The 25,979-nt window shown below is 35.8% G+C and overlaps 1 protein-coding gene across 3 annotated transcripts in view; it reads right to left on the reverse strand.

The window, feature by feature from the left end:
• The window catches only part of SGCZ (sarcoglycan zeta), a 228,971-nt gene that overhangs the window by 38,022 nt on the left and 164,970 nt on the right, over positions 1-25,979 (reverse strand). For 2 of the 3 annotated variants that reach the window (XM_032224357.1, XM_032224356.1), the window contains one exon: positions 5,003-5,125. The exons of the other annotated variant lie outside the window; for it this stretch is intronic. In XM_032224357.1, the coding sequence (XP_032080248.1) occupies positions 5,003-5,125 (123 nt within the window). The remainder of the gene's footprint in view (positions 1-5,002; positions 5,126-25,979) is intronic. 3 annotated transcript variants of the gene reach the window in all.

Below are 25,979 nucleotides of genomic sequence, written 5' to 3' on the forward strand. Positions count from 1 at the left end.
AACAAAAAAGGCAACTCAAGACAATTTCCCATACACTTTGATTACAGCTTCTTTAATCATATCCCACTGAGGAGGAAATCTGACTAGAAAGCTTTGTTCTTGTCTGATGTTAGTATCATCAGAATAGTTGGACAGCATTTCTTTTTTACAATGCACAAGGGCATCTTCTTTGACAGTTGAGGTTTAAAAAAGGTTAGCTTTTTTGTTACTTAGATTTGGGAGCAAAATCTCTCCAGTCATGTTGCTTAGCTTAAGTGTTCCAGAATGTATTGAAAGTGGCCTGTATAACTAAAAGTTCTTTTCCCACTGACGTTAAATGATCATTCTTAATTGCTTGCAATTTTTAATCAAAGGCAAGATATTAAAATGATAATATGTAAGTCAATTTTCAGTCTGATGAAGATGGATTAACTTCAAAGGTTGTGACAGAACTAAAATAGGAAAATCTTTTAAATATGTAGGAGCCAAGCTGCTCTATGATACATAGACAACAGAAAATAAGCAGTTTTCTACAGGGGATCCAACATAGGATTCCAGCTGTTGGATGTTGGCCTCCATTTTCTCTAATGTGGCAGCTCTCTAGTGGTCATCAAGGATTGACCCATGTCATGTAGCCTTGGGGTTACAAAAGAATGAATTACGATTGCAAGGTATAACTAGAACATTGCCAAAAGGCATTCTATTCCCCAAGCCACAAAAACAGATAGAACTGTCTTTGTACTTGCTCTTGAGCATTGACCTCAAATTATGTTACATATCCATGTCTTGCATCAGTTCATCTATAATATGTCCTATGACATGACATTCTGTCAAAAATATCACTGAGTTTTTTTTTTTAAAAGACTTCCATCTCTTTAGATACACATGTTATATGTTTATAATACAGAAAAATGTACAAAAGTTATTTAGTTAGGCCAGATCTGACAAGTTAGCTGCTTGGATCCTGCAAATGTTTAATCTTAATTTCTTTAATGAAAAGGAAAATAAATATTTAATATCTATTTTTTTATTTAATGGAAGTCTATGTAATTGTAAATTATGGGAAAGGCTCTCATTATATCTAAACACATACGCTTTGTTTTATTATAAATCAATCTAATCTTTTAATCTATTCTTCTAGATAACATTATAATTAATAATTGTATTCTTCCTCTGCACCAGTCATGTAGAAATATTTTACAGCCACTACGGGCAAGCCCTCAACACAATTTCCTAAAAACACTTGAACAGACTATCCCATACAGAAAGAGTTTGCAGAGTTTGAAGCATTATGTATAAGTGAAATGTTTATGAAAGTGGGAACCTGAATTGATGATCAGTGAAGATTTTGAATTTCCAAAAGATACAATTATGGTTCTATTAAACCCTCTACTTTGGGTAAGAGTTTTAACATGAATGTCTCAATCATGGGTATGGAACTCCAATGATGATAAGCTGGGTTCATTTGTTACGAACTATCGTAACAAAAGGCATCCAATTGGTTTCAGCAGCAAAAATTGTACACCATCTGTACTATCAAGTTGATCAATATATATCAATGAATTCAAATAGTATGCCTGAAAAAATAATCTTTCACTAGAAATAATTTAAAATTATGAGAGAAAATCATTCCTGAAATTCAGTAGTTCTGCCTACTGAAAATACTCCTTCATTAATAATCTTGTCACAGTACTATACCTATATTAGCCTTAAATCACAGAGAAATTAGAACAGACATTCAGAGTACATTATATAGTTGACTATATAATCGCAACCTTCATGATGCCAAAGGGCACTATCTAACTTAACTTTTAATGGCCAAAAGAAATGAACATTGTAACTTTAAAGATAAAATTGTACTCCTACAACAGAAGAAAATTACAGTTCTTAATTCAGAATCATGAAATATAGCTATTGGCACAAATCTTGGATGTGATAATGATGGACGGCATTCACCCTCTTTCTAAAAGATTCCACAGATAGCAATAGCAATAGCAATAGCAGTTAGACTTATATACCGCTTCATAGGGCTTTCAGCCCTCTCTAAGCGGTTTACAGAGTCAGCATATTGCCCCCAACAACAATCCGGGTCCTCATTTTACCCACCTTGGAAGGATGGAAGGCTGAGTCAACCTTGAGCCGGTGAGATTTGAACAGCCGAACTGCAGAACTGCAGTCAGCTGAAGTAGCCTGCAGTGCTGCATTTAACCACTGCGCCACCTCGGCTCATACAATATGATGTATATGCATGTGTGCATGTACCAGTGTATATGTACATAAATATCTGTATATATACATACACAGATATGTGTGTGTGTGTGTGTGTGTATGTAGGTATACATACACACACACACACACACACACACATATATATGTGTGGGTAAGGGTATGGCTAGCTGATGAGAGCTAAATAGTTTGAAATAGATCTATACTAGTCTCCCTTTATTTATTTATCAGCACAAATAAAACACAAATATAACAAAGGCAACAGTAAAAATATTGGGTTTCTGTCGTGATGGACTCTTGTGACGAGCCGATTGACAGATGATGGAAGCAATTAGCTTCCTCCCATAATTGGGGCTTACCAGGGGTTGTGACACTAAACATATACCTTCTTCCCTGGCTTCAGCTGATAAGGAGGAGACCTGTGGCATAATGGCTAAGACGTTTGCCTAAGATGCAACATAGCACAGGTTCGAATCCCAGTAAAGGTATGGCTAGCTGATGAGAGCTAAATAGCTTGAAATAGATCTATACTAGTCTCCCTTTATTTATTTATCAGCACAAATAAAACACAAATATAACAAAGGCAACAGTAAAAATATTGGGTTTCTGTCGTGATGGACTCTTGTGACGAGCTGATTGACAGATGATGGAAGCAATTAGCTTCCTCCCATAATTGGGGCTTACCAGGGGTTGTGACACTAAACATATACCTTCTTCCCTGGCTTCAGCTGATAAGGAGGAGACCTGTGGCATAATGGCTAAGACGTTTGCCTAAGATGCAACATAGCACAGGTTCGAATCCCAGTAAGGGTATGGCTAGCTGATGAGAGCTAAATAGCTTGAAATAGATCTATACTAGTCTCCCTTTATTTATTTATCAGCACAAATAAAACACAAATATAACAAAGGCAACAGTAAAAATATTGGGTTTCTGTCATGATGGACTCTTGTGACGAGCTGATTGACATATGATGGAAGCAATTAGCTTCCTCCCATAATTGGGGCTTACCAGGGGTTGTGACACTAAATATATATATCTGGGGATATATATATTTAAAGTCACAACCCCTGGTATGCCCAAATATGGGAGGAAGGTCACACTTCCACTCTCTGTCTTCGGCTCGTCACAAGAGACCATCCAGACAGAAACCCAATATTTTTTTTTACTGTTGCCTTTTTGTTACATTTGTTATATTTATGCTGATAAATAAATAAAGGGAGACTAGTATAGATCTATTTCAAGCTATTTAGCTCTCATCAGCTAGCCACACCCTTGTTGGGAATCGAACCTGTGCTCTATTGCCTCTTAGGCAGATGTATTAACCATTAAGCTACAGAGCTCGACTCCTTTATCAGCCAGCCAGGGTGAGAGCTATATATTTAAAGTCACAACCCCTGGTATGCCCAAATATGGGAGGAAGGTCACACTTCCACTCTCTGTCTTCGGCTCGTCACAAGAGACCATCCAGACAGAAACCCAATATTTTTTTTTACTGTTGCCTTTTTGTTACATTTGTTATATTTATTTAAATATATTTAAAAAAAATAGTCTTCTGTGAGTCTTTTTGGGATGCAAGATTAACTATGCAGCTGGGGCTCATTAGGGGCATCTTCTGGGGATAAAAGGACAGATGGTGCCATGCCCTGGTTGCAGGAGTCAACGTTCCTTCATTCTTTCAACATTCATTGATCATCGGTCGTGGTTTATTTGAGAGCACTTGGAGAAGTGATTTCCTTTCTGTAACCCTATTCAAGGAGGCACTTGGAGAAGTGCATTGCTTTGTAAGAGTTTTTGTTTGGTATTCTGTTATCTCGTCAGAGACTTTATTTATGTTTATTTTTGGGCTCGCAGCCAGTCTGAGCCAAGAACTGATAAAGTGAGTTCCTTTTAAGTTTGTCTGCCTGTCGTCTGTTAACGAGCGGAGAAGGGGGGACAGAACACACACACACACACACACACACACACAAATATATGTTTTCTGAGGTTTTCGCGGGTGTTAGTATGTAGGTCTTTGATTATTCGGGTTTTCTCCCACGTAAAATTGGAGGTGTCCTGGCAACATTTCGATGAAGTCTCATTTGTCATCTTCAGGCTTCGTGCTTCCAGGAGCAATGTGAGATCTTGGCTGTTTCTTCCTTTTAACTGCCAGTCGGGGTTTGAACTGATTGGGTGGGAGCTTGGCTGTGTTCTGATTGGGTGGAGGTGTGTTCTGATCGGTTGGGGGTTTGTGTTTCATGTAAGGATAGGAGGGGTTTAAAGTGGCTAATGGTGCAGTTGCAGTCTGGCTTCTGGTTCTTCTGAGTGTGGGCCTGGTGTCATTCATCATGCTCCCACCCAATCAGTTCAAACCCCGACTGGCAGTTAAAAGGAAGAAACAGCCGAGATCTCACATTGCTCCTGGAAGCACGAAGCCTGAAGATGACGAATGAGTCTTCGTCAAAACATTGCCAAGACACCTCCAATTTTACGCGGGAGAAAACCTGAATAACCAAAGACCTACATATACATACATACATACATACATACATACATACATACACACACACACACACACACACACACACACACACACACACACAGAGCGAGAGAGGGAAGTATATATGTATGCATACACACATACAAAAATGTGTGTTTGTGTATATACATACATATACATAAAATGTATGTGTACACACAGACACACACACACACACACACACACAAACACATAAAACACATAATAAATCCATCTTCCCAATTTTTTTTGCTTGCAAGTGAAATACATTCATGGTTAGCAACCCCATTCTTACTACCTACCGGTGACCTTCAGTCTGTCTGCTCCAATGACAATCTCTTCTTCATCGGCAGAGAAAAGCACTCTACCATCTTCACTTGAGCTAACTTCAAATCTTTTACACTGGGCTTCTACACTTTCAGCACCTAAAAGAGAGAAAACAGATCTTTAGCACATTCTCATAACTTCCCCCAATTTTCCTTTTAGATTCAGATATTTTTTTTGGGGGGGGGGGCACACTTACATTAATTCTCTATATGAATATCTTTTACAGACTCCATGCTGAGAATTTCCTTGCATTTGATCTTCCAGGGACAACCAAATTCATTGTTTGATATATATGACCTAGCTATATGTGATACCAATTTATTTATTACAGTTTTTATATCTACTTCAAACACTAAGAATTGTTTTTACATGACATTTCATCCCCAAAGTGTAGCATAGGATTATTGCACAACAAAAATATGTATAATAAACATCTTGCAAAACATTAGTATAGAATAAAGGTTTTTCTGTTAAGCTTAAGAAGTGTAATAATATTATTTTACTAATATTAAATTATCAACTGTACTTATTAACTATTTTTTGTTAAATTGCTACACACACACACACACAAATTTTTCCTTTCAATCTACAGAAATACTGAACAAAATTAGTATAATGGCCCAAATAAACATTTATGTTTCAATAATGCATATTAGTTTGTTGAAAGTTAAATACTAGTTATAATCAAACTCAAATTGTTTATTCTTAATAAACTGCTCATTCAATAGTGAGAGTGTTCTATCATTGAATCTTTTAATGGGTGGGGCAATGATTTGGATAAATTGGGAACAATATTTTTTATTTACCATACATATTGAATACTAACAAACCAGATTTCTCTCTATTTCAGGCTGTTAAACCATTCTTTTTACAATTTACTGTATATGACTCTTTTTAAAATGTATTCTTTAATTGATTTAATATGCTGCAAATAATTTCTATGAAAGGACATTACACAAATGTTCCTGTTTTTTTCAAAATGAAGTAGCCATTATTAAATGGAAATAAAGAAACAGTGGGAATGTTGCCCTTCTATTTGCTAAGACATTATTTTAAAGTTTTAAAATTATAAATATAAATAAATAGGTATAAGTAAATTAGAAATAATATTCAGAGCATTTGTAAGATAATTATTCCAAAAAGTTTGGATTTAATAAAAACATCTTTATGGACTATGGATTACAATAATTCAGGAATCATCCTACCAGGAATAAAATCTGGTTAATGTTTGTCCTTTTTCTGAAAACATCCCTATCAAAGGGGCAGAGAGGCATAGGATTCTATTTGAAATAGCCAGTGGATAAAAAACAACCAGTTTAGAAAGTGGGTTTTGTTATGGAAGGGGCAGGGGAAATATGGATATCAATTTGGCTTTTAAAAAGTTGAGGAATGATGGAATATATTTTTATCAACTTTTAAGGAAGTAAAGTACACCACCTGGTTTCCTCCTATGAGCTTTTAAATTGGAAACATTTCCAGTTTTGGAAATTAGGCTACCAAATCCTACATTGTTGATAAAATCCATCTAAGACCACACTTGCTAGGTGAGTTCATATAGTTGAGGAAATCTAAGGATAAGGGTTCTAGTCATTTGATTTATTGCAGACACTTGTGCTGCATTTCTTTGTGCAATGGTTGTAGCCAAGGTTAAAGCTTTAATAAATTGGGACAAGTAAATGTTTTACTTGCACAATTTATTTGCACAAAAATAAATTGAAGCAAGCAAATATTTTATTGGCACAAAGCTCGCCGGGTGACCTTGGACATTCATTTTCAGTCCTACAAATGAAGCAATGGCAAGCTACTTGTGAAAAACCTTGCTAAAAAACCTGCAGGGAATTGTCCAGGCATTCTCTGAGAATCAGTCACAACTGAATGAAAAAAAAAGTGTTAACCCCCCCCCCCCTCAAGAGAATATCATCAATGCAATGCATATTAACACAAAGAAAAATGTTAGTAGAATAGTGCTCTTCTCTTCATGTTGTCTGTTGGAGACCATGATTTCTGATGCACCATCTTCTGCTCATTACTTAAAAATAACTTTTTAAGTGTACTGATTCATTTTAGGCAACAAGCAACATTTTGTATCCCTGCATCCAGTGGTGGTTTCCTACAAGTTCGGACTTGTTCGGACGAACCAGTGATGGCTCGGCGGCCTGGGTCGGTGGAACTGGCAGCAACCCAGGCCTGCCACATCCCCGAACCTGTTCTCCACGTGGCGCCATAGGCACCACCATCTTGGTTTTCATTTCTGCGCATGCATAGAACAATTTCTATTGCACTGTACGTGCATGTGTAGTGCGCATCAAATGCACATGCACCTATGCCCCTCACACACAAGCGAACCAGCAGTGGTGCCTGCTGGAACTCACTCCTGCCTGCATCCACTGAAGAAAAGAATCTATGGAATCTATAAGGATGTTGGTGAGAGCCAGGGAGAAAATGAAGTGGGGAATTAATTTAAATTCTTTCTGTGATACAAATGATGAAGTCCAACCCTCATGAATTCCATTGAACTTCACCTAGTTTTACTCAGGTGCAAATTGTTAGTTAGTGAAGCTTCCTATGTATAGGCTTGAAAAATAAACCACTAAATTGGAAGCTTTACATGCGGGTCTCATTAGTTCATGACTGACGGCAATTGCCATTAAAGACACAGAAGCTTAATTTCAAACAGAAAATACTTGGAATCACCTCCTCACAGAATTTCTTTCTAAACCAGAAAAGTAATCCAATTTATTTGGGATAAGAATCCCATTCAGTGAATTAAGAGATATCAATTTCTGTCTGTAAGTGTGTGTGTGTGTGTGTGTGCAGGTGCTAAATAGGACTTCATCTAATGGTTCCAAAAAGGATTTTGCATTAATATTATTTCAATAAGGCAAAAACATTTTGCCTCTTTAACACAACCTTATTATAGTTCATTCACTATACTCCGGGATAGTTCTTTGTCTATGGCATTCAGAAATTGGAATATAGAGATTATTTTTCCTTGTTGGAGAATGGACTACACACGATCCTCTCAGTTATGTCTCTTATTAGGTAATATTTCACTTCACAACTGCAGTTAGAACTGGAATCCTGAAAAAAGGAGTTTATTTGCAAATGGAGAAGAGATTGTGGCAGGAGTGGGCTTTTGGGGATTCACAGGGGTTCAGGAAAACCTCTAGCTAAGATTCTGTGCTGTTTGGAGAACTCACAAATCCCACTCCTGGCTGGCCCCACTCACTCCAACCCTCCCCTCCTTGAAGTCCCCACATGGCCCATTTTGGATGCAGATAAGTGCAGGGCATGCATGGAGGGTCGGGGAGGATGAAGAATAGGCCTACTAGAAGTTTGGGCTTTCAGAGCCTGGAGGGGCTGTTTTTACCCTCCCGTAGGGTCGATAAAAGCCTCTGGAACCCGGGGAGGGCAAAAATCCCTCCTCCACCATGGTGCAGGAGGCCGAGAAGGCCACACCCACCATGGCCACGCCACCCAGCAACCATGTAGAAAACCCCTAGCTAAAATTTTTGAAGCCCACCCCTGTACAGTATATCCTACAGCCAGTTTGATGTAGTGATTAAAGTGCTGGTCTAGAAGCCAGGAGATGGTGATTTTACACACACCCTTTCAGGCATGAAAGCTGACAGGGTGACTTTGAGCCAGTGACTTTCTCTGGGATTGTTCACTTTCTCTGGGGATGTTGTGGTGGTGGGGGAATAGGAGGAGAAGAGTAATAAATATGTTCATCCCTTTAAGTTAGTTATAAAATAAAGGTGGGATAAAATTCAAACAAAGAAACCTGTGAATGTAAACATGTATATCCATATATTTAATAATCAGGAGGAAAAAAATACCAACACATTTTTAATAAATACATACCTAACAAAGAAAATAAAGTGACAGATCGATCAAAAAAGAACTTTCAAATTACATTGCTTCTAATCTAATGCTTTACAAGTTAGCAAAACAAATCAACAATAACATTGCATCAGCTACTATCTCCCCCCTCACCCAAAAAGACAAGAAAAAGGATGGCATGTGATTTTGCATGTTTAGATTATCTCCTTAGACATTGTTATCTGAAGTGAGAAATAGATTTAAATTTGACACAATTTAAAAGAATGAACATAAAAGAAAGTAATAGGAGCTTTAAATCAAAAACGAAGGCGCAAAACTGAAAGTGTGTTACCAAAGGGGAAGTGAGAGCACACTAATCAAGAAACTGCAATTTCTATTTAAAGATCAACACATTTCTCGGTAAGATTAATGAACCAAGAACTGTCAAGTAATTCCAAGTTTGAGGCATGCTAAACATGACTTGTTTCAGTGCCAGTTTACCATCACACAGGCCAGCCTTTCCTAAAATTGTAGCCTATTTTCTAAAACAGATTGGCAACCTTGATTCTATGGAACCAATTCAACCTGGGAGATTCTCCCCAAGCCTGCGAAATGTTGGCTAGATTCCTTTCTTCACAATGCTTTCTCACCCTTATTTGTACAGGAACGAAAAGGAACTCATTTTTTCAATGCAGATAATCAGGAAACAATCTGTAGAACTGAGGAAAGTTTTACCTCTCTATTCAAAAGTGTAACCATGTAAAAAAACATGTGTGGTGTTCAGTAATACTAGAGCATGAAAAATTATATTTATATTTTTATATTTATATAAAATAAATATAAAATATATATTTATATATTTATATTTATATTTTTGTGAATGCTTATCAGATAATCCACTACAGAAAAGGATTTAGAAAATACTCTTCTTATCTTGGTTCATTTCAGGGAGTTTGGAATGATCTGGAACTCTATTTTCTCTTGCAGCAAGAAAAGCACCTGGTCACACAGGATCCAGCTAAGAGGTTTGTGTAGACAGAAAGATCAATAATTATTACTTTTAATCTCTTCCTTCTCCTCCTTTTCCAGTCCTACCTTCAAAATGAATATTGATTTTATTCGTATATCTTAAAAAACCCCAATAGGTAATAATATGCCAAGTCACTCAATAAATTATGACCATGCATGGATAGACTTGAATCTGGTCTCCTAGACGTGAGGCCCAGCATTTACTTGCCTCTATCTAAGATCTTGTTTAAGGTGACCAAATTTTCAGATTGGTAAAGAGGGACACCTTTGACCGGTGGGGGGAGGGGCTTGATTAAAAATTTTATATGGAGCAACAAAAATTTTCATACAACGCAAAAATAGTATTGTAATATTTTTTTATTTCAACATAACTACAATTTACAAATATAAATTGTAACTGTTGCCAAACATCAAAATTTTAATCATGTGACCATGAGGATGCTGCAATGGTCGCTAAGTGTAAAAATGGTTGCTAAGTGTGAAAAATGGTCATCAGTCACTTTTTTCAATGCCAATGTAATTTTCGTCACTATACCACCTTTCTTGCCACAGTTCTTAAGTGAATAACTGCAGCTGGTATTTTGTATTTTGGATAGAATCTTTTTTTAAATAGTCTAAGACAATTTAAAAAAAAATCCACACAGAATAAATTGAAGTAAAACATTTCAAACTATTCCACACAGAATAAATTGAAGTAAAACTATTTTTAAAAATTCTATGCACAATATATTTCAAAGTATTGTGCATAGAATTTTTTAAAATAGTTTCACTTCAATTTATTTTGGATAGAATCTTTTTTTAAATAGTCTAAGACAATTTAAAAAAAGAATCCACACAGAATAAAACTATTTTAAAAAATCCTATGCACAATAAATAAAATATTATTTTAAAATACATTAAAAAAATAAAAGAAAAAACCCCAGCTCACTTACCAGCAGGCACAAGTGAGCACTCCAAGTCAATCCAGAATGATGTAGATGTTAATACAAAGAACTGAGCAAATTAAAATGGTGAAATTAGTCAGGGAAATATTTTTCAAAGAAACTTTGCCACCATTTTTTCCACACGAGCCGACCTCCAATCTCCGTGCCCCTCCCCTCTGGAAAAGGAACACTCGCGACTTCTCAAGCTAAGTATTTCCTGCAGCTCTATGATACTGGGTCATCTTTTCTTATAAAATGAGGTAAAAGGGGCGCGCAGGGGGGGTCCGTTTTCTTGCTTTAACGTTTTAATATCTTCAATGAAAGTACTGAGACAGAGAGAGGGTTTAGACAGAGTGTCTTTTGTCTTGCCCCAGTTAGGATTTCTTAAGCAAATCCACTGGGCTTTCAACATGAAGCCAGAAAATCGGGACTTTTTAAAAACGCCCCGGGACACAAATTGTTATAAATCGTGACTGTCCCGCCAAAATCAGGACGTCTGGTCACCTTAATCTTGTTTCCCTTTTCTTTAAAAATTGAAGAGGAAAAGAGGAGTTGGTAGGGACTTCACCAATTTCACAAAAATTATGAACTTTGCGGACACTTTGGGAAAATAATTCCTCCCAAAGAATATTTAGGAACTGACAATGCCAAAATGTGGGAAGAGAAGATGAAGTACCCTTGTTACTAATATTTTGCTGATTAATCTGACAATTTTTATTGTTAGAATTAATATCTAACTCCTTTTATGTTGTGGAATTATAAAACTAGAACATTAGTGTCTGTGGGTGATGTATGTGAAAACGTCAAGATAATAGGCATGGCAACATGAACAAAATCCCTCCTTTGCATATGTATAATATGGACACACATATATTGACACATACAAAGAGCCAGGCTTTGATCACAGAACCTCAACTGCCATTTGGAGTCGTTTGGGAAAATTAAACACAATTACAATTATTATTATTGTTGTTTGAAAGCTTCAACGGAACATTTATTTATATCATGAGATAAAGATTGTTCATCACCTCTCAGTAAATCCATTAATTCTGATAGTAATTGTTTTGTAAGTGTTTTATGGTGTTACCAAGCTTCCTTTTGGATTGATTTCCTAGCACTCTCTCCATTTAGATCTACTGATTGCAATGCAAGACTAAAAACAAAGCAACAGATAAGGACTTTTAGAATTATATACTTTATAGCTCTTGATAATATTCTGCTGTATATGTTAAATCCATAACCTTTCTCTATTTTAAAGTGATATCATCTATGAATGATGATTGGATAGTGCCAGATTCAGCCCAAGAGTGACATACAGGTGAAACTCGAAAAATTAGAATATTGTGCAAAAGTTTATTTATTTCAGTAATGCAACTTAAAAGGTAAAACTAATATATGAGATAGACTCATTACATTACAGAACAATTCAGTTAAAGTTCAGTTCTTTGTTTGCTCACACCAATAGACAGAATCTTGCCAGATTTGATTTATGCTACTTTCATCACAATGGTGTATCCTGGGAGATTCTAAGGAGTGGTTATCTTAAATCTCTTCCTCTTTCTATGATCTAGTTCCAGACTATGTTGTCTCTTGTCTCATCATCCTTCTTCCAATTGGCTCCCTCCTTCCCAGGAAACTGCAGTTTTACATAGTCCATCACCTTACCTCCCCTTTTGTAACTGCAATCCATTACAGCTATAATTTGCATATAAAATCAGTCAATGTTCCCTGGATCCCTCTAAAATAATTTCAATTAAATTATTTATTTTTATTGATGTCACCAAAGAGCTAATGAGAAGAAGGCAACATATTTTCACTTAATACCCTACGTAAATATTTTGAATGTCCTCCTGCACCTTGACAGTGTTTCAATAAAAGGTAATTGAACTGTGAAAATGCATTTAATGTTATAGCTCTCCATTCACACTTCTATGCCATTTAGACAATAAGTGGATATTCAGTAAGGTAGAAAAAAATCTCAAACTGGGTTTCTGTACTAGGCTTAGTTTTATTCTACAAAGACCATTATGTTGCCTTTCCAAACAGACAAGAATCAAGCCTTTCAGCTATATTTAAACACCTTTATTGATAATTGCCAGATAAGGTAATAAAATTTTCAGATAATGTAAGAAACCAACATGGACCCAACCAGCAGTATAGATCACAACATGGTACTTGAAATGTCAAAGACAAAACACTTCAATTTAACAAGATGCTTCAAACAATAGTCTTTGTTTTGAAGGTGGGGGAATAATAGAGCAGATATTGAATCTCTTAACACTTTCAGGCAGAAGCCTTTTCCACCCCTACAGTATCAAGATAATAATAGAGCCAAGGTGGCGCAGTGGTTAAATGCAGCACTGCAGGCTACTGCTAGATCAGCAGGTCAGCGGTTCAAATCTCACCGGCTCAGGGTTGACTCAGCCTTCCATCCTTCCGAGGTGGGTAAAATGAGGACCCAGATTGTTGGGGGCAATATGCTGACTCTCTGTAAACCGCTTAGAGAGGCCTGAAAGGCCTATGAAGCGGTATATAAGTCTACTGCTATTGCTATTGCTATTATTGTTTTGTGAATTTACTTTAGATGGGGCTTTAGTTAAATTTCATACGTGCACATTCATACTATAAACGTATACCAATTTGGCTTCTTGGTGTAAACAACTGCTTCTTTAATGTCAAAGAGCTGCTACTGGAATTTAATCCACTGTTAAGTGTTTATTTCAGAATGTGACAGTATCCTGACCTTCTTTTAGTAAAATGATTAACAAATGGAAACAATTTCAAAGACTCACTGGAGTGGAAAAATAATAGTTTGGAAGTATAAAACATTGAATGTAAACATATCTTGATACTGTAGGGGTGGAAAAGGCTTCTGCCTGAAAGTGTTAAGAGATTCAAATGAGTGATATAACACAGTCTTAGATTTATTTATTTATAGATATGGTTTCAATGCAGTGAATTAAGTCTTTATCCAAGGGTTGCCATTCCTATTTGGAGTTTACTAGCACGCAATTTCTATTGTAAAAGTAAATACACTACATGGGTGAAGCTATGATTCAGTCATTTCCACTGCTCTAATCCACATGACTAGTGGCTAATGTGGAATAGAAGGTTAGAATACAGTTGCTACACCAACAGTTAATAGATATTAATGACAGATTTGTAGCATCCAAATGCAAACTGTGTAGCAGATGGTAGAGGCCATCAGGCCATGGTGACATCTCACCAAAGGGAAAAGTGCAAATGGGAGAGAGTGATAAATCTTATTACGAGTCTTTACTTGGTTGAATATATACATGTTGAAAATGCAGAAGAATATGAAGGAAATTTATTTCACTAGCTTAAGTTCACATCATTATTAATGATTTATCCTGAAATTTATTTATATACAATATATTTGTATGTATGTATAAATGTATGTGCATATTTGCGTATGTATGAATCTATAAATGGCGTACAATAGAACACCACCATGAATTAATCAGAGAAATGTGCTTATAAAATTAAGCTATTAAGAAATATTAGGAAGTTACCGTATTTATCGGCGTATAACACGCAGTTTTAAAACTAAAATTGCAAGCTTAAACCCTGCCTGCGTGTTATACGCCGATACTGCGTGTTATACGCCGATAAATACGGGTCCAACGCCGGGTCCACTGTTCCCTCTAAGGTGGCAAGAAACCCCCGCGCAGAGGTTTCTTTCAAAGCAAACGTGGGGAAGTCCTTTGCAGGCAGCTAGAACTGGCTGCCTGCAAAGGACCTTCCCAAACTTGTTTCAGCGGCAGCTCTCAGCCTGGCGGCAGCGTCACACAGACTGTGGAAGGAGGGGGAGGAGGAGGGAACCAAAGAGAGCTTTTACCGAGTCTGCGCCCCACAGCCAGGACCGTCCTGGCGCCTCCAGCCGCGTTTCTTCCTGCAAAGCCCTTCGGGCAACCCGAGAGTTCCGCTTGACGCCAGAAGGGCTTTGCAGGAAGAAACGCGGCGTTTCTTCCTGCAAAGCCCTTCTGGCGCCAAAAGGAACTCTCGGGTTGCCCGAAGGGCTTTGCAGGAAGAAACGCGGTTTGAGGCGCAAGGACGGTCCTGGCTGTGGGGCGCAGACCCGGTAAAAGCCTCTCTTTGGTTCCCTTCTCCTCCTCCTCCTCCTCCTCCTCCTCCTCCTTCTTTCTGGAGCCCCTTCCTCAAAGATTTGGTACCAAAGCAATGGCGGTGAGGAAGTTGTGTCTTTTGGATTTTGCACTGTTGTCTTTTCAATGGTTCTCAGACTGGTTGAACCTTTAGCAGCTGGGGTGATATTCTTTACTGTTAAGGTTACAATTGGATGTGTTGGACGAATCTTAAAAGATGAAACTTTTATTAAAACGTTTGACTTAACTAAAAACGTCTTCCTTTTTCTTCTTCTTCTTAAATATGATTTATTTATTTATTTTTACTTCAGAAGTTTGATGACCGTTGTACAAACTAATCCAACCTAAATGTAGAGGAGGAGAAGAAGGGGGGGGGATTTAAAAAGAGCAGAGGAAAAAGAAAAGAAAGCATGAAGAAAACATAAAGAAAGGGATGGGAGGGAGGGAAGGAAGGAAGGCACTTTATGTTGAAACAGAAAATATTATATAAGGAAGAAAATGGAAATAACTTTTTGCTCAAAGAGGTGTTTTTTCATTTCATATTTGCCTTTTAAGAGGAGTTAATGTTATAATTCATGTTCTAATGTTATAAATTTTAATCCAACATTAAGTTCCGAGCTTCCAAGTCATTTATTTTTAATGAAAAAAAATTTTACTCAAATTTTTGTGTTAAAATGGGGGATGCGTGTTATACGCCGGTGCGTGTTATACGCCGATAAATACGGTATATGTTATAAAGGGGTATTTTCATTTTTTAAAGAACTGAAGTAGAAATGAAGTGGAATAAACCTGAGGCTGAAAAAAAATGACAATGAGATAAACTAAAATGAAGAATTTCACTCAACTGTATATCATGTTGGTATGCATTCAGATTTTTTAAAATGAAGCTTCTTAATAAGCTTAAGTACAGAAAAATGAATTATCAGGCACAATCTTCTAATTATGGTTTAATTAGTAGATCCTTCCCCAATAATAATCAAGTATTCAAAGAAATGCTATCTTCATAGTGAAGATAAGAAGCAAAATATAAAGAATTGTCACAGATATTTAGGAGAACTATATGAAAAGTTGAGCTATAAACAGGAATACTGAAAAATAAAATAAAAACATCCACTAAGATTAAAAAAAAATAGAGCTTTCTATGAATTAAGCAGGCTTTTTTCTTTTTAAATATCTATATATTGGAATAATATCATTTAGTATTCAATCTTTCTATAACCAAATTTGTCTAATGGAGTTTGAAAGGACCAGAATTGTGTACCATACTTAAAAGTAGGTCATATGGTTCTATTAGATTAGGATAGCATTTCAGCAGCAAAAGGATTAAGCAATTTTATTTAATCTCAGATTTATCTTTTTCTACTTGGATTGTTGTAATTCTTAGGTTTTTTTGATTTATGAATTGGTTAGTAATTTTCTAAGCATGTGTCCTGAATTTCATTCGATTCATATTTAACTACATTGAAACACAGTGCATGGATGAACACTATTTTCCTTTCATTTTAGCACAAAAACAAAATTATCTGAATTTTTCAATAGGTTCTGTAAAATACATCTAAATTTTTAGAACAGAAGAAATTCAGAACTAAACACTCTAAACAGCAAAACATTTTGGGGGGGATTATATATGGATGCAAAAACAAGTGAATACAGCTGATGTTTTTATAGAGGTAGATGATTAATTCACCATTCATCATTAAACTTTTCAGTCCTTTAAGATTTGCAATATATGTGTAGAAAAATTATTGCCCACCTACTGTTTGTAGAATTACTAGAATATATATATATATGTATATGATTATATAATTATAATATATAATTAAAGCATAGAAAGTAGATCAAGCAAGTAAATGCCATCTGCTCTTAAAGCAATAGATTTAAGGAAATGGCTGAGACTAGCATCTTCCTGTAAATACGAAACTTAATTTGTATTCCTGTGTATTTCCTGGAAGAAAAAACCCAACTGAGCTTAAAAGAATAGCTGTAGGCAACATGTGCCACTCCAGATGTTGTTGAACTACAAATCCCAGCATTCTTACCTACTGGCCATATTTCTGAGGGCTGCTGAATGTTATAGGTAGGCAACATCTGGAATTCAGTAGGCTTCCTACCTCGTAGTATAACTTGTGTTTATTTGCGGACAGAAACTATAAATATATTTTAATAAACCAATAACCCATCACAGTGTGTGTGTATAAAATAATAAAATAAAATAAAAACAGATGCTTTCCAGGTTAACACAGATGAAGTGTTCAAATTTTACAGGCCATCAGAGAATTAGTGTAATTTTTCCCCTCAATGGAAAGTTAATATAATAGTGCAAGAGACACTGTATAAACTGAATATGTATGAGTAGAGTTGTAAGTTATTTCATTAGTGGATAGAAATGGACAAGTCTTTGCTTAAGTTATAGGTGAACTAGATGTTCTTTTGTAACAGAACCCTGATATATAGTTTGGGTGGGTAACATATATCCACAGGCAACATTTTGTGTCAAATATTTGTGACTTTTTCTCCTTAGTCTAGCTACACTTTCTAGTTGTGTGTCAAAAGATAAGATAAAAGGTGGATCAGTTTTTGTGATAGGCATAGCTTGCAAACAAAAATGAAAAGCAAACTACAAAAATAAACAAAAAGTATACCTTTAAAACCCTTCATGGCTTGGGACCAACTTCCTGAGAGACTATCTCCTCCCAGTTGTTTCTACAAGTCCAATTCAGTTGGACAGGTTGGATGTGGTAAGGATCCCATCAGTGAAGGTATGCTGTCTGGTGGGTCTACGGGACGCATCTTCTCTTCTCTAGCTCTGGCCTACAGAGCTTATGATGGCAATGATCCTGTTGGTCCATTTTAAGGTCTTGAAGAGTTGGTTATGGACCCAGGATTGGGGCCCCAAATATATTAAAACCCAGTTTCCTGGTTATATTATATTAATATCTATATATTTTTTCTTGGCAATATATCCAATATATTGTTTATACTTAGTTTTAACTGATTTTATCATTGTTTGCCACCTCGCATGTTTGAGATGGATTAAATGAATGAAATGAATGAATGAACAAATGTATGCTTACAATTTAACAATTTCATCATCCAGATGAGTCATGCAACATATCTTGGTTAAAACAGAATTACTGTACTCATTAATGTTTAACCTATGTTAAAGCATATCTGATTCTATGTTTAGGTCTTGATCTTGCATGTACTGAAACTCATACTCCAGAATTCTATATGTGATAAGAAAGACATGTGCATACACACACAGAGATCCTAAAATATAGTAAAAAATTTAAAAAAAAACAATATATGGCAATTTTCTATGGAGCCAATAGTAATGGAAATGTTAAGGAATACCCAAAACAATAACACCAAGAACTAGTGAATGAAAAGTCACTCTGTATCTCTGTTGGCCAATTATAACTTTTTTTTAAAAAAAAGTTATAATCAGTCTCAAGTTGCAATGTATTTGATAAAAATAACCAATAGTAAGAATAAAAAAAATGTATCTCAAAGTTCCAGCACCATCTGCAAGATATTAAATAGTGCTGTTATTTCCACATCAAATCTCTCCTTGAATGACTGAATTCTTGTTACAGCATTTATGATTTAGTTACATACTCAATAAGATTTGGAATATGGCAACTGCAAATGCTTGAGTAAGGAACAGACAATCCCAGAACGAATTCAGAACAATGAAGGAAGGGCATCACTTGTACATTTACAAGAAGTGCTTAATACAGCAGCATCCCTGCCAAGTACACACATCCTCTTGAGATTGGATTGTGAAATCACAGCAAATACCTTACTATATTCTATGAATCTGTGAAGTATAGGCTGCATTTTCTAAATACATTCTTGAGCTTGTTTTGACTCCCATTCAATGCAATTAGATTTTGTCTTACAGTCTTTAATAGATGTTAGATTCATTCTCCTGGCGCTGGAGCATCTGGAAGACAGCACTTCAGTGAAATTGGTTACAATTAAGAAATTTAAGTAGATACTCAAAAAATTCTAGTAGCGTTGCTATTATAAGCACCAAAACATAGATGCTGTAAATATAAAATCAAATAAATACAGTATTATCCCTATATATGTGTGTGTCTGTGTGTGTTGCGTGTATGTATATATGTATATACATATGTATACATATATATGTGTATATGCATCTATACATACATACATACATAAATACATGCATACATATATACATACAATACATACACACACCAACACCAACACACACACATACATATGTGTGTGTATAAAATTAATTAATGGTTCACCTAATCATCAGACAATTCTAAAGTTCTAAAAGAACATTTCAACATAAAATCAATATATAAAATCCAAGAACAAATCTCTACCATCTATTGAGGATCTTCAATTCCCAAAGCTAGCAGAAGAAGGAAATATATTAATTTATCAAAATTTAGTGATAGTGCATTAACAAAAACAAAAGCCTCCAAATCCAAGCAGATTAAAAACAATAGGACCATAGAATTATATTTCTCAGGAAGAAAAATATATCAATATAATTTAGACCAAGTTTTCCCTACAGTTTTATTCTGGTTACTGATATAAATAGTCCACTGTATAACCCCCTTTGAAAATCAAGAAACCAGTACTTCGTACCCAAGAAGAAACATCTACTAACAACAACATCAATTTGACAGTCACTTACCTTTTGCAGATTAACTAGGGTTTCCAAAGGATCATCATGTTTACTTTTCATCTCTCAAGAATAATCCCTTTAACAGGTCCTCTCCACTAATGTAGAAGTTAGATCTCCCAGTAGACTTAAATAATTTTAGGTCATGATGTACTACCAAGAATGGGATTCTTTCACATTTATCCTGACTAGCATAATATAGAATGACTAATCTTTGGACTTTGACAAAGGTCCATCATTGCTTTGGGAGCAACACTCCCAAGTTTAGCGTAATAATGAGTGGGACAAAGCATTTGAATATATATTTAATCCAAATACAGGATGGCAAAATCGGGAGAAAATGCCACATTTAAAAGATAATTATATTCTGATTTGTACATTAGTTTATGCCATATACATAAGGTCAGTGCTCAAGCATTATTATCTTTCAGAGTGGATTGCAGGTCCTTTACCACAATTATCACACTACACAATGTCATGTGCCTCTTATTGAAATGATCAACAAGATTAGCCTTTATCACCCATAACTAATAATAAAGTAACCTATACACTACACTGAGTTAGTGTTATACATAGCCGACTGAAGCCTACAAATCAATTTGTCAAGATTTTCCCTTTGGGTAAATGGAGGGTAGGAAAGTTTTTAAGAATAATCAAGGAAGAGAACAAGACAAATATAAATATACGTACATGGGTGCGTATGTATGTGTGTGTGCGTATACACATGCATAAAATTAGATGCAAATGTACATATTTACATGTACTGTACATGTAGCAAACACAGCTTGTTAACAAGTTTAGAAAGTAATATGCATCTAATAATTATTTGTGAATAAATCACTGCACTAGAATACTTGTTTCTGTTACATACAGACACATATCAGATATCTCACAACCCTGGCTATGGCTTCCCAGAAATTTCATTTCCCATGCTAAACCTTGGCAGATCAGTTTATGTTAACATGGATGGAAGAAGAGATGAAGTCTTTCTAAGAAAGAGACTTGGGTGACTCCTCTTTGCCATCTGAACATCTTTCTCCTACTCTATAATGTTAACTGTCATCATCCCACATCAAAGGACAATGTAGTAAACTAGAAAAACTGTGCAATAAAACAGCAGCCACCAACCTCTTCACTTTGCCCGACATAGGAGAGGCAGAGGGATAGGCATGCACATCCCTGCATTGAGCAAGTGGAATGGAGCTTTGTGCGAGTGGAACGCAAACACCTGCCACTCATACAAGTGGAGTTGCACACATGCACTCATCCACTGTTTGCATGACTCAGTTCTGAATGGGACACCACCCTGTGATGGGTCATGCCTCGGGGCTGGGGACACTGCAATAAAACAGCTCAGGAAACGTTGAACTGTCCCACCTATTTTTAACAGACATGCCTGAAAAATAAAGACTATTTTAAAATTAAAATGGAGAAAGAAAAGCTGACTTTCTTATACTCCCTAGAACCTATGCCCCTAGATTTCCTGAACTAGGTACATTAGCCAATATCCTTCAGACAGTTTTTCAGGCTTCTGTCATAGTTATGCAATTCTAGTGCTACATGCTAAAAAACCTTGCTAAAAAAATCCTTGCTTTATCCTTGCTAAAAAAAATATCTAACAAATGGTGTTTGTACATTTTTAAAAATCTTATGAGGCATGAATTTAAACTGAAACAAGCTAGGAGAACATTGTATGGTAACATTGTAATGCAAACTAGGGCATACAAAACTTTTGCCAGACCAATCAGTGAATATCACTGATTTGCCTGTAATCCACACTGTATAAGGGACATTAATACAATTGTATATTGGACATTAATACAATCGAGCAAGTCCAGAGGTATTTCACAAGAAGAGTGCTCCACTCCTCTGCTCACAATATAATACCTTATGCCACCAGGCTTAAAATCTTGGACAACCTAGAACTATGCCGACTAAAGTCTGACCTAAGCATAATACACAAAATTGTCTGCTACAACGTCCTACCTGTCGATGACTACTTCAGCTTCAACTGCAATAATACACAGACAAACAATAGATACAAACTAAAGGTAAACCGCTCCAAAGTCGACTGCAGGAAATATGATTTCAGCAACAGAGTGGCCACTGCCTGGAATGCACTACCTGACTCTGTTGTTACATCCTCAAACCGCTGCAACTTTAACCTTAAACCATCTAGCATGGACCTCACCACTTTCCTAAGAGGTCTGTAGGGGGTGTACATAAGTACACCAGCATGCCTATCATCCCTGTTATATTGTTCTCATTTATTCATATCCATTTCCGAGTTCATGTCCATGTTTGCACTTATACCTATTGTCTCATACATGTTTGATAAACTAACTAACTGAATGAATGAATGAATAAAAAAGACAAGATTGTAGTAGCCCAAAACTACAGATTTTGGAGTAATTATTTGCTTATTTCATCTGATTGTTCAGTGTATCTTTGGATTCCATTGTTTCTTCATAAGTATTGGAAAACACATTCTAATCTACACAGAACCTGCTGTAATTTAATATATTAAAAACCCCATGTCCTACAAAATTAATATTTCACTGATACTACAGTTCATCCTAAAAAAAAGAAAAAAAGCTCACAGCCCTAATACCCATTATTTAACAAAGCTCTGCCCCATTATCTTACTGTTCTTTATCTTATTTTCCTTTGACTGTATTATTTACTGATTGACTGCTCTATTAGTTACTCTAAAAACTTGCCAGGTGTTAAATTAAACTTACTTGAATGAAATCCCTGGATTCCTGATTCCATCCCTTTCTTCTTAAGAATAGGCATTGAGTTTGACCTGCTGCAGTCTTCTGAGACCTTACCTGTCATCCAAGTTCTCAAAAATAATTGCTAATGGTGCCAATCTCTTTCCTTCTATCTGCTTTAACACTGGAAGATGAATTTCACCATAGGGCCTGAGGATTTGAAATATGCTTATATGAAAGAGTTTTAACTGTTGCTTTCCCAATTCTTTGACTTTTCTAGTTGTAAGCAAATCCTGCAATCGGGCAAGTATTGATGTATTTCAGTAATTGTTTTTAAATGGGATAGATAGAAGATAGGTAGGTAGGTAGATAGATGGATAGATATATAGATAAATAAAAGAAAAGACACTCAAGTGTAAAAGGTATGTTATAACATAGTAGAACATACAAAAATAAGTTGGTAAAATGTAACAGGTGTAGTGCTGGGTTTCAATTTTTTTAGAACCTCTTCTGTAGGTGTGGCCTGCTTTGTGGGAGTGGCTTGCCAGCCTTGTGACTGAGTGGGAGTGGCTTGCCAGCCATGTGACTGAGTGGGAGTGGCTTGCCAGCCATGTGACTGGTGGGCATGGCCAACTTGTAAAATGTGGTGAAACTGACTTAACAAAGCTCTTGCTTAGCAACCAAAATTTTGGCTCAGAAACTTTGACATTTGAAGCACACAAGTCTTAAAGCTGTCAAGTTACAAGACCCTTGCACCCCTAACCTTTTTGAAAAAAACCCTCAAAATGCTGTTATCAGTGTATAAGATGCACTCCGATTTTCAGCCCCTTTTTTGAGGGAAATACCTGCGTCTTATACTCTGAAAAATATGGTAGCTGTTTTAATGAGTTTCTTTCAATTGTTGCATTTGTGTAGCATGTTTCAAGGACCATTTCCTTAAAAAATGAAAAGTACTACACTGCCTCAAATAAACTTTGGTGAAACTGAATAATTCTATCTAGAAAGACTGAGTCTTAATCAGGCAATGTAAATTAAGCAATCTCTACACACAGAGAGACACACAAACACTCCTACTTAGATATGGCATAGAACAAACAAATAAATGCATGATTAAATAGGTGCAAAACTTTAAAGAAACAGTCATTGCACTGCAATGGGAAAAAATAATGAATAAATGTATAAAATTTAATCCAAATTATAATCTTAAAGAAAACTGCTATAACATGTTTTACAGATAGTATATATTTTCATTAATAAGTTTCAGTATAGGCAAGACATATAGTAACAAATGGAAATACCATGCAACAGAAATAACATTTTACCACATGTGATTAACATATTTAAAAAATCCCTGAAGTAACATTTAGCACATTTAGAAAATTTTAGAAATTATATTTGAAATGAAATCACAATATTATACTAATCCAAGAATATACTGAGATCCATGCTTATAAAATTGAAACTAGAATGCTTTCCATACGACATCAAGGGAAATACAGACATTTACAGCATGGTTATGTAGGAGATTTAATGTTTATAAACACTGCAAAATAATGAAGTTTCAAACAAGAGGGAAGTTACAGATAAAAACTGTAAAAGTAGAGAACAAGAATGCTTCAAAAGTACCATATCCACCCATACATCTCATTCTTTCTCCACTGAGAATGTTTCCATAAGACTTTCTCACCCAAAAGATTAAAGAGAAGCCACAAAGGTGGGGACAATTAAACCTTATATTTCTACCTCTACAGCAACAAAAACAGTTGGAGAAAGCAAGCTACCTGTGATCAAGAAAGCAACATCTGAAATGCAGAGAATTGGTTAAGCATTTTGGTATTTGTATTAATATGCTGCTCCTTGTAATTGCATTTCAGCAACAAATGACACATGTGCATATATTGTACATATCCATGTATCATCTAATTTTGCCCCAGTTGGCCTGGACATGGTTAGTTTTACCTAAAAGAGTATGGAATGCTTTTGTTTAAACCATTTTATATGTTTTCAGATTTCAGATATTTGCAGATATTCATTCACAATGGTGAAAATTCTTGAAGCTGATAACAACACCACATCACTGGCTTTAATGTTTGTGAGGAAAACAGAGATAGATCAATGTGCAAGAATTAATGCCATGTCAAAATCTGTCTACCAGTTTTCTGAAAGGTTTTGTTGTATTTGAGAGATTTCTGTTTAACTTTGTCTTCAAACCACAGCTATGGGATGAAAAAGAAACTAATGAAGACAAGATCTGAGCAAGTATAAGTCTGTGTGTGTGTGTGTGTGTGTGTGCGTGCGCGCATGTGCATGCATGCATGCATCTGTCTATTTATTTCCCTGTTAAATGAAATGTTCCAGAGAATTTATCGCTTATTGATAAATATTACTCTTCCAAGTATTATACCAGGGGGGAGATGTCACCTACCTAGGCAGCATTCCTGGGGTCTGATTAAGCTTTTTGCTTAATTAGAGTTGCTTGTCTATTTGCAGACTACACACAATGCTTCAAATAGTTAGTCTCCTATTTCTTTATAAGTAGCAGGAAGGACATCAATTCAAGAAGATTTTGAGTGAGCTTATGTGAGATTTTCTCATTCTATGCTGCCTCCTCCTCCTCCTTTTGACAGGACTAAATTTCATTAGATGCTGCCATCTAACTCAGCATCCAACAGAAAGACATTTTAAAGTAACTTCTACAAAGCATAATTCCATATAAATTAGCTGTATCACAGACCATCAAACAGAGTATGTAAATATGCCATTTATGAAGGCGAAGCTTAGAATACTTATGACTATTTACTAATATTAAGAAATCACAGAAAATGTTTACTAATATCACAGAAAATTTACTAATATTAAGAAATCACAGAAAATGTTACAAGTAGCAATACTCAAAAGGAATAACAGAAGAGATGTAAGAGACAACAGAGATTAAAGGAAAATGAAAAGACTTTACTGAAATGGATTATATAATGTGAGATGCACCTGCAGAGGTAAAATGTATTCTGGAACCAACATCACAGTAGGCAATGGACCAGCTAGGAAATAGAAAAGCACCAGAGCAGTTGACATATCCATTGACCTGTTTAAAACTGCATGAGAAAATGCAGTTGAAGTGCTAACAGCTCTGTGTCAGCAAATATGAATTAGGCTGAGTGTCCTAGAGACTGGAAAAGATTTGTTTGCAAACAGAGAAAAAAGAAGATGCAAGAAAATCACAAACAAGTGCAGTCATTCCTCAGCCAAGAAAAGTTTTGCTGAAGTATTTAATAGGAAGAATATAGAGAAAAATGGCAAAAGAACAGGTATGTTTAAAAAAGACAGCAAGTTCAGTTGGCTAAGAAAAGATGAACGGGGGACAACCTAAGGGAATGAAAAAGTAGATTTCTCTTTGTTTCTTTGACTTCAGCAAGGCCTTTGATTATGGAGATCACCCCAGAATGTGGAACACGGTAAGGTTAATGGGTGTGCCAGAACCTCTGATTATTTTTCTGGAAAAAATCTTTCAAGGAATAAGTATCTATTCTGAGAATTGGAGTAGTTTAGAATAAGAAGTAAGAAAGATATGGGTGCATGTTATCCCAGATTTATTTAACTTACACAATTACTCTACTATAAGATTGGAAGAAACAACAACTGCATGAGCAGCCCAAGCTGTGTTCGATAGGGGA

The sequence above is a fragment of the Thamnophis elegans genome, chromosome 9, assembly GCF_009769535.1.
Source record: "Thamnophis elegans isolate rThaEle1 chromosome 9, rThaEle1.pri, whole genome shotgun sequence".
Taxonomy (NCBI): Eukaryota; Metazoa; Chordata; class Lepidosauria; order Squamata; family Colubridae; genus Thamnophis; species Thamnophis elegans.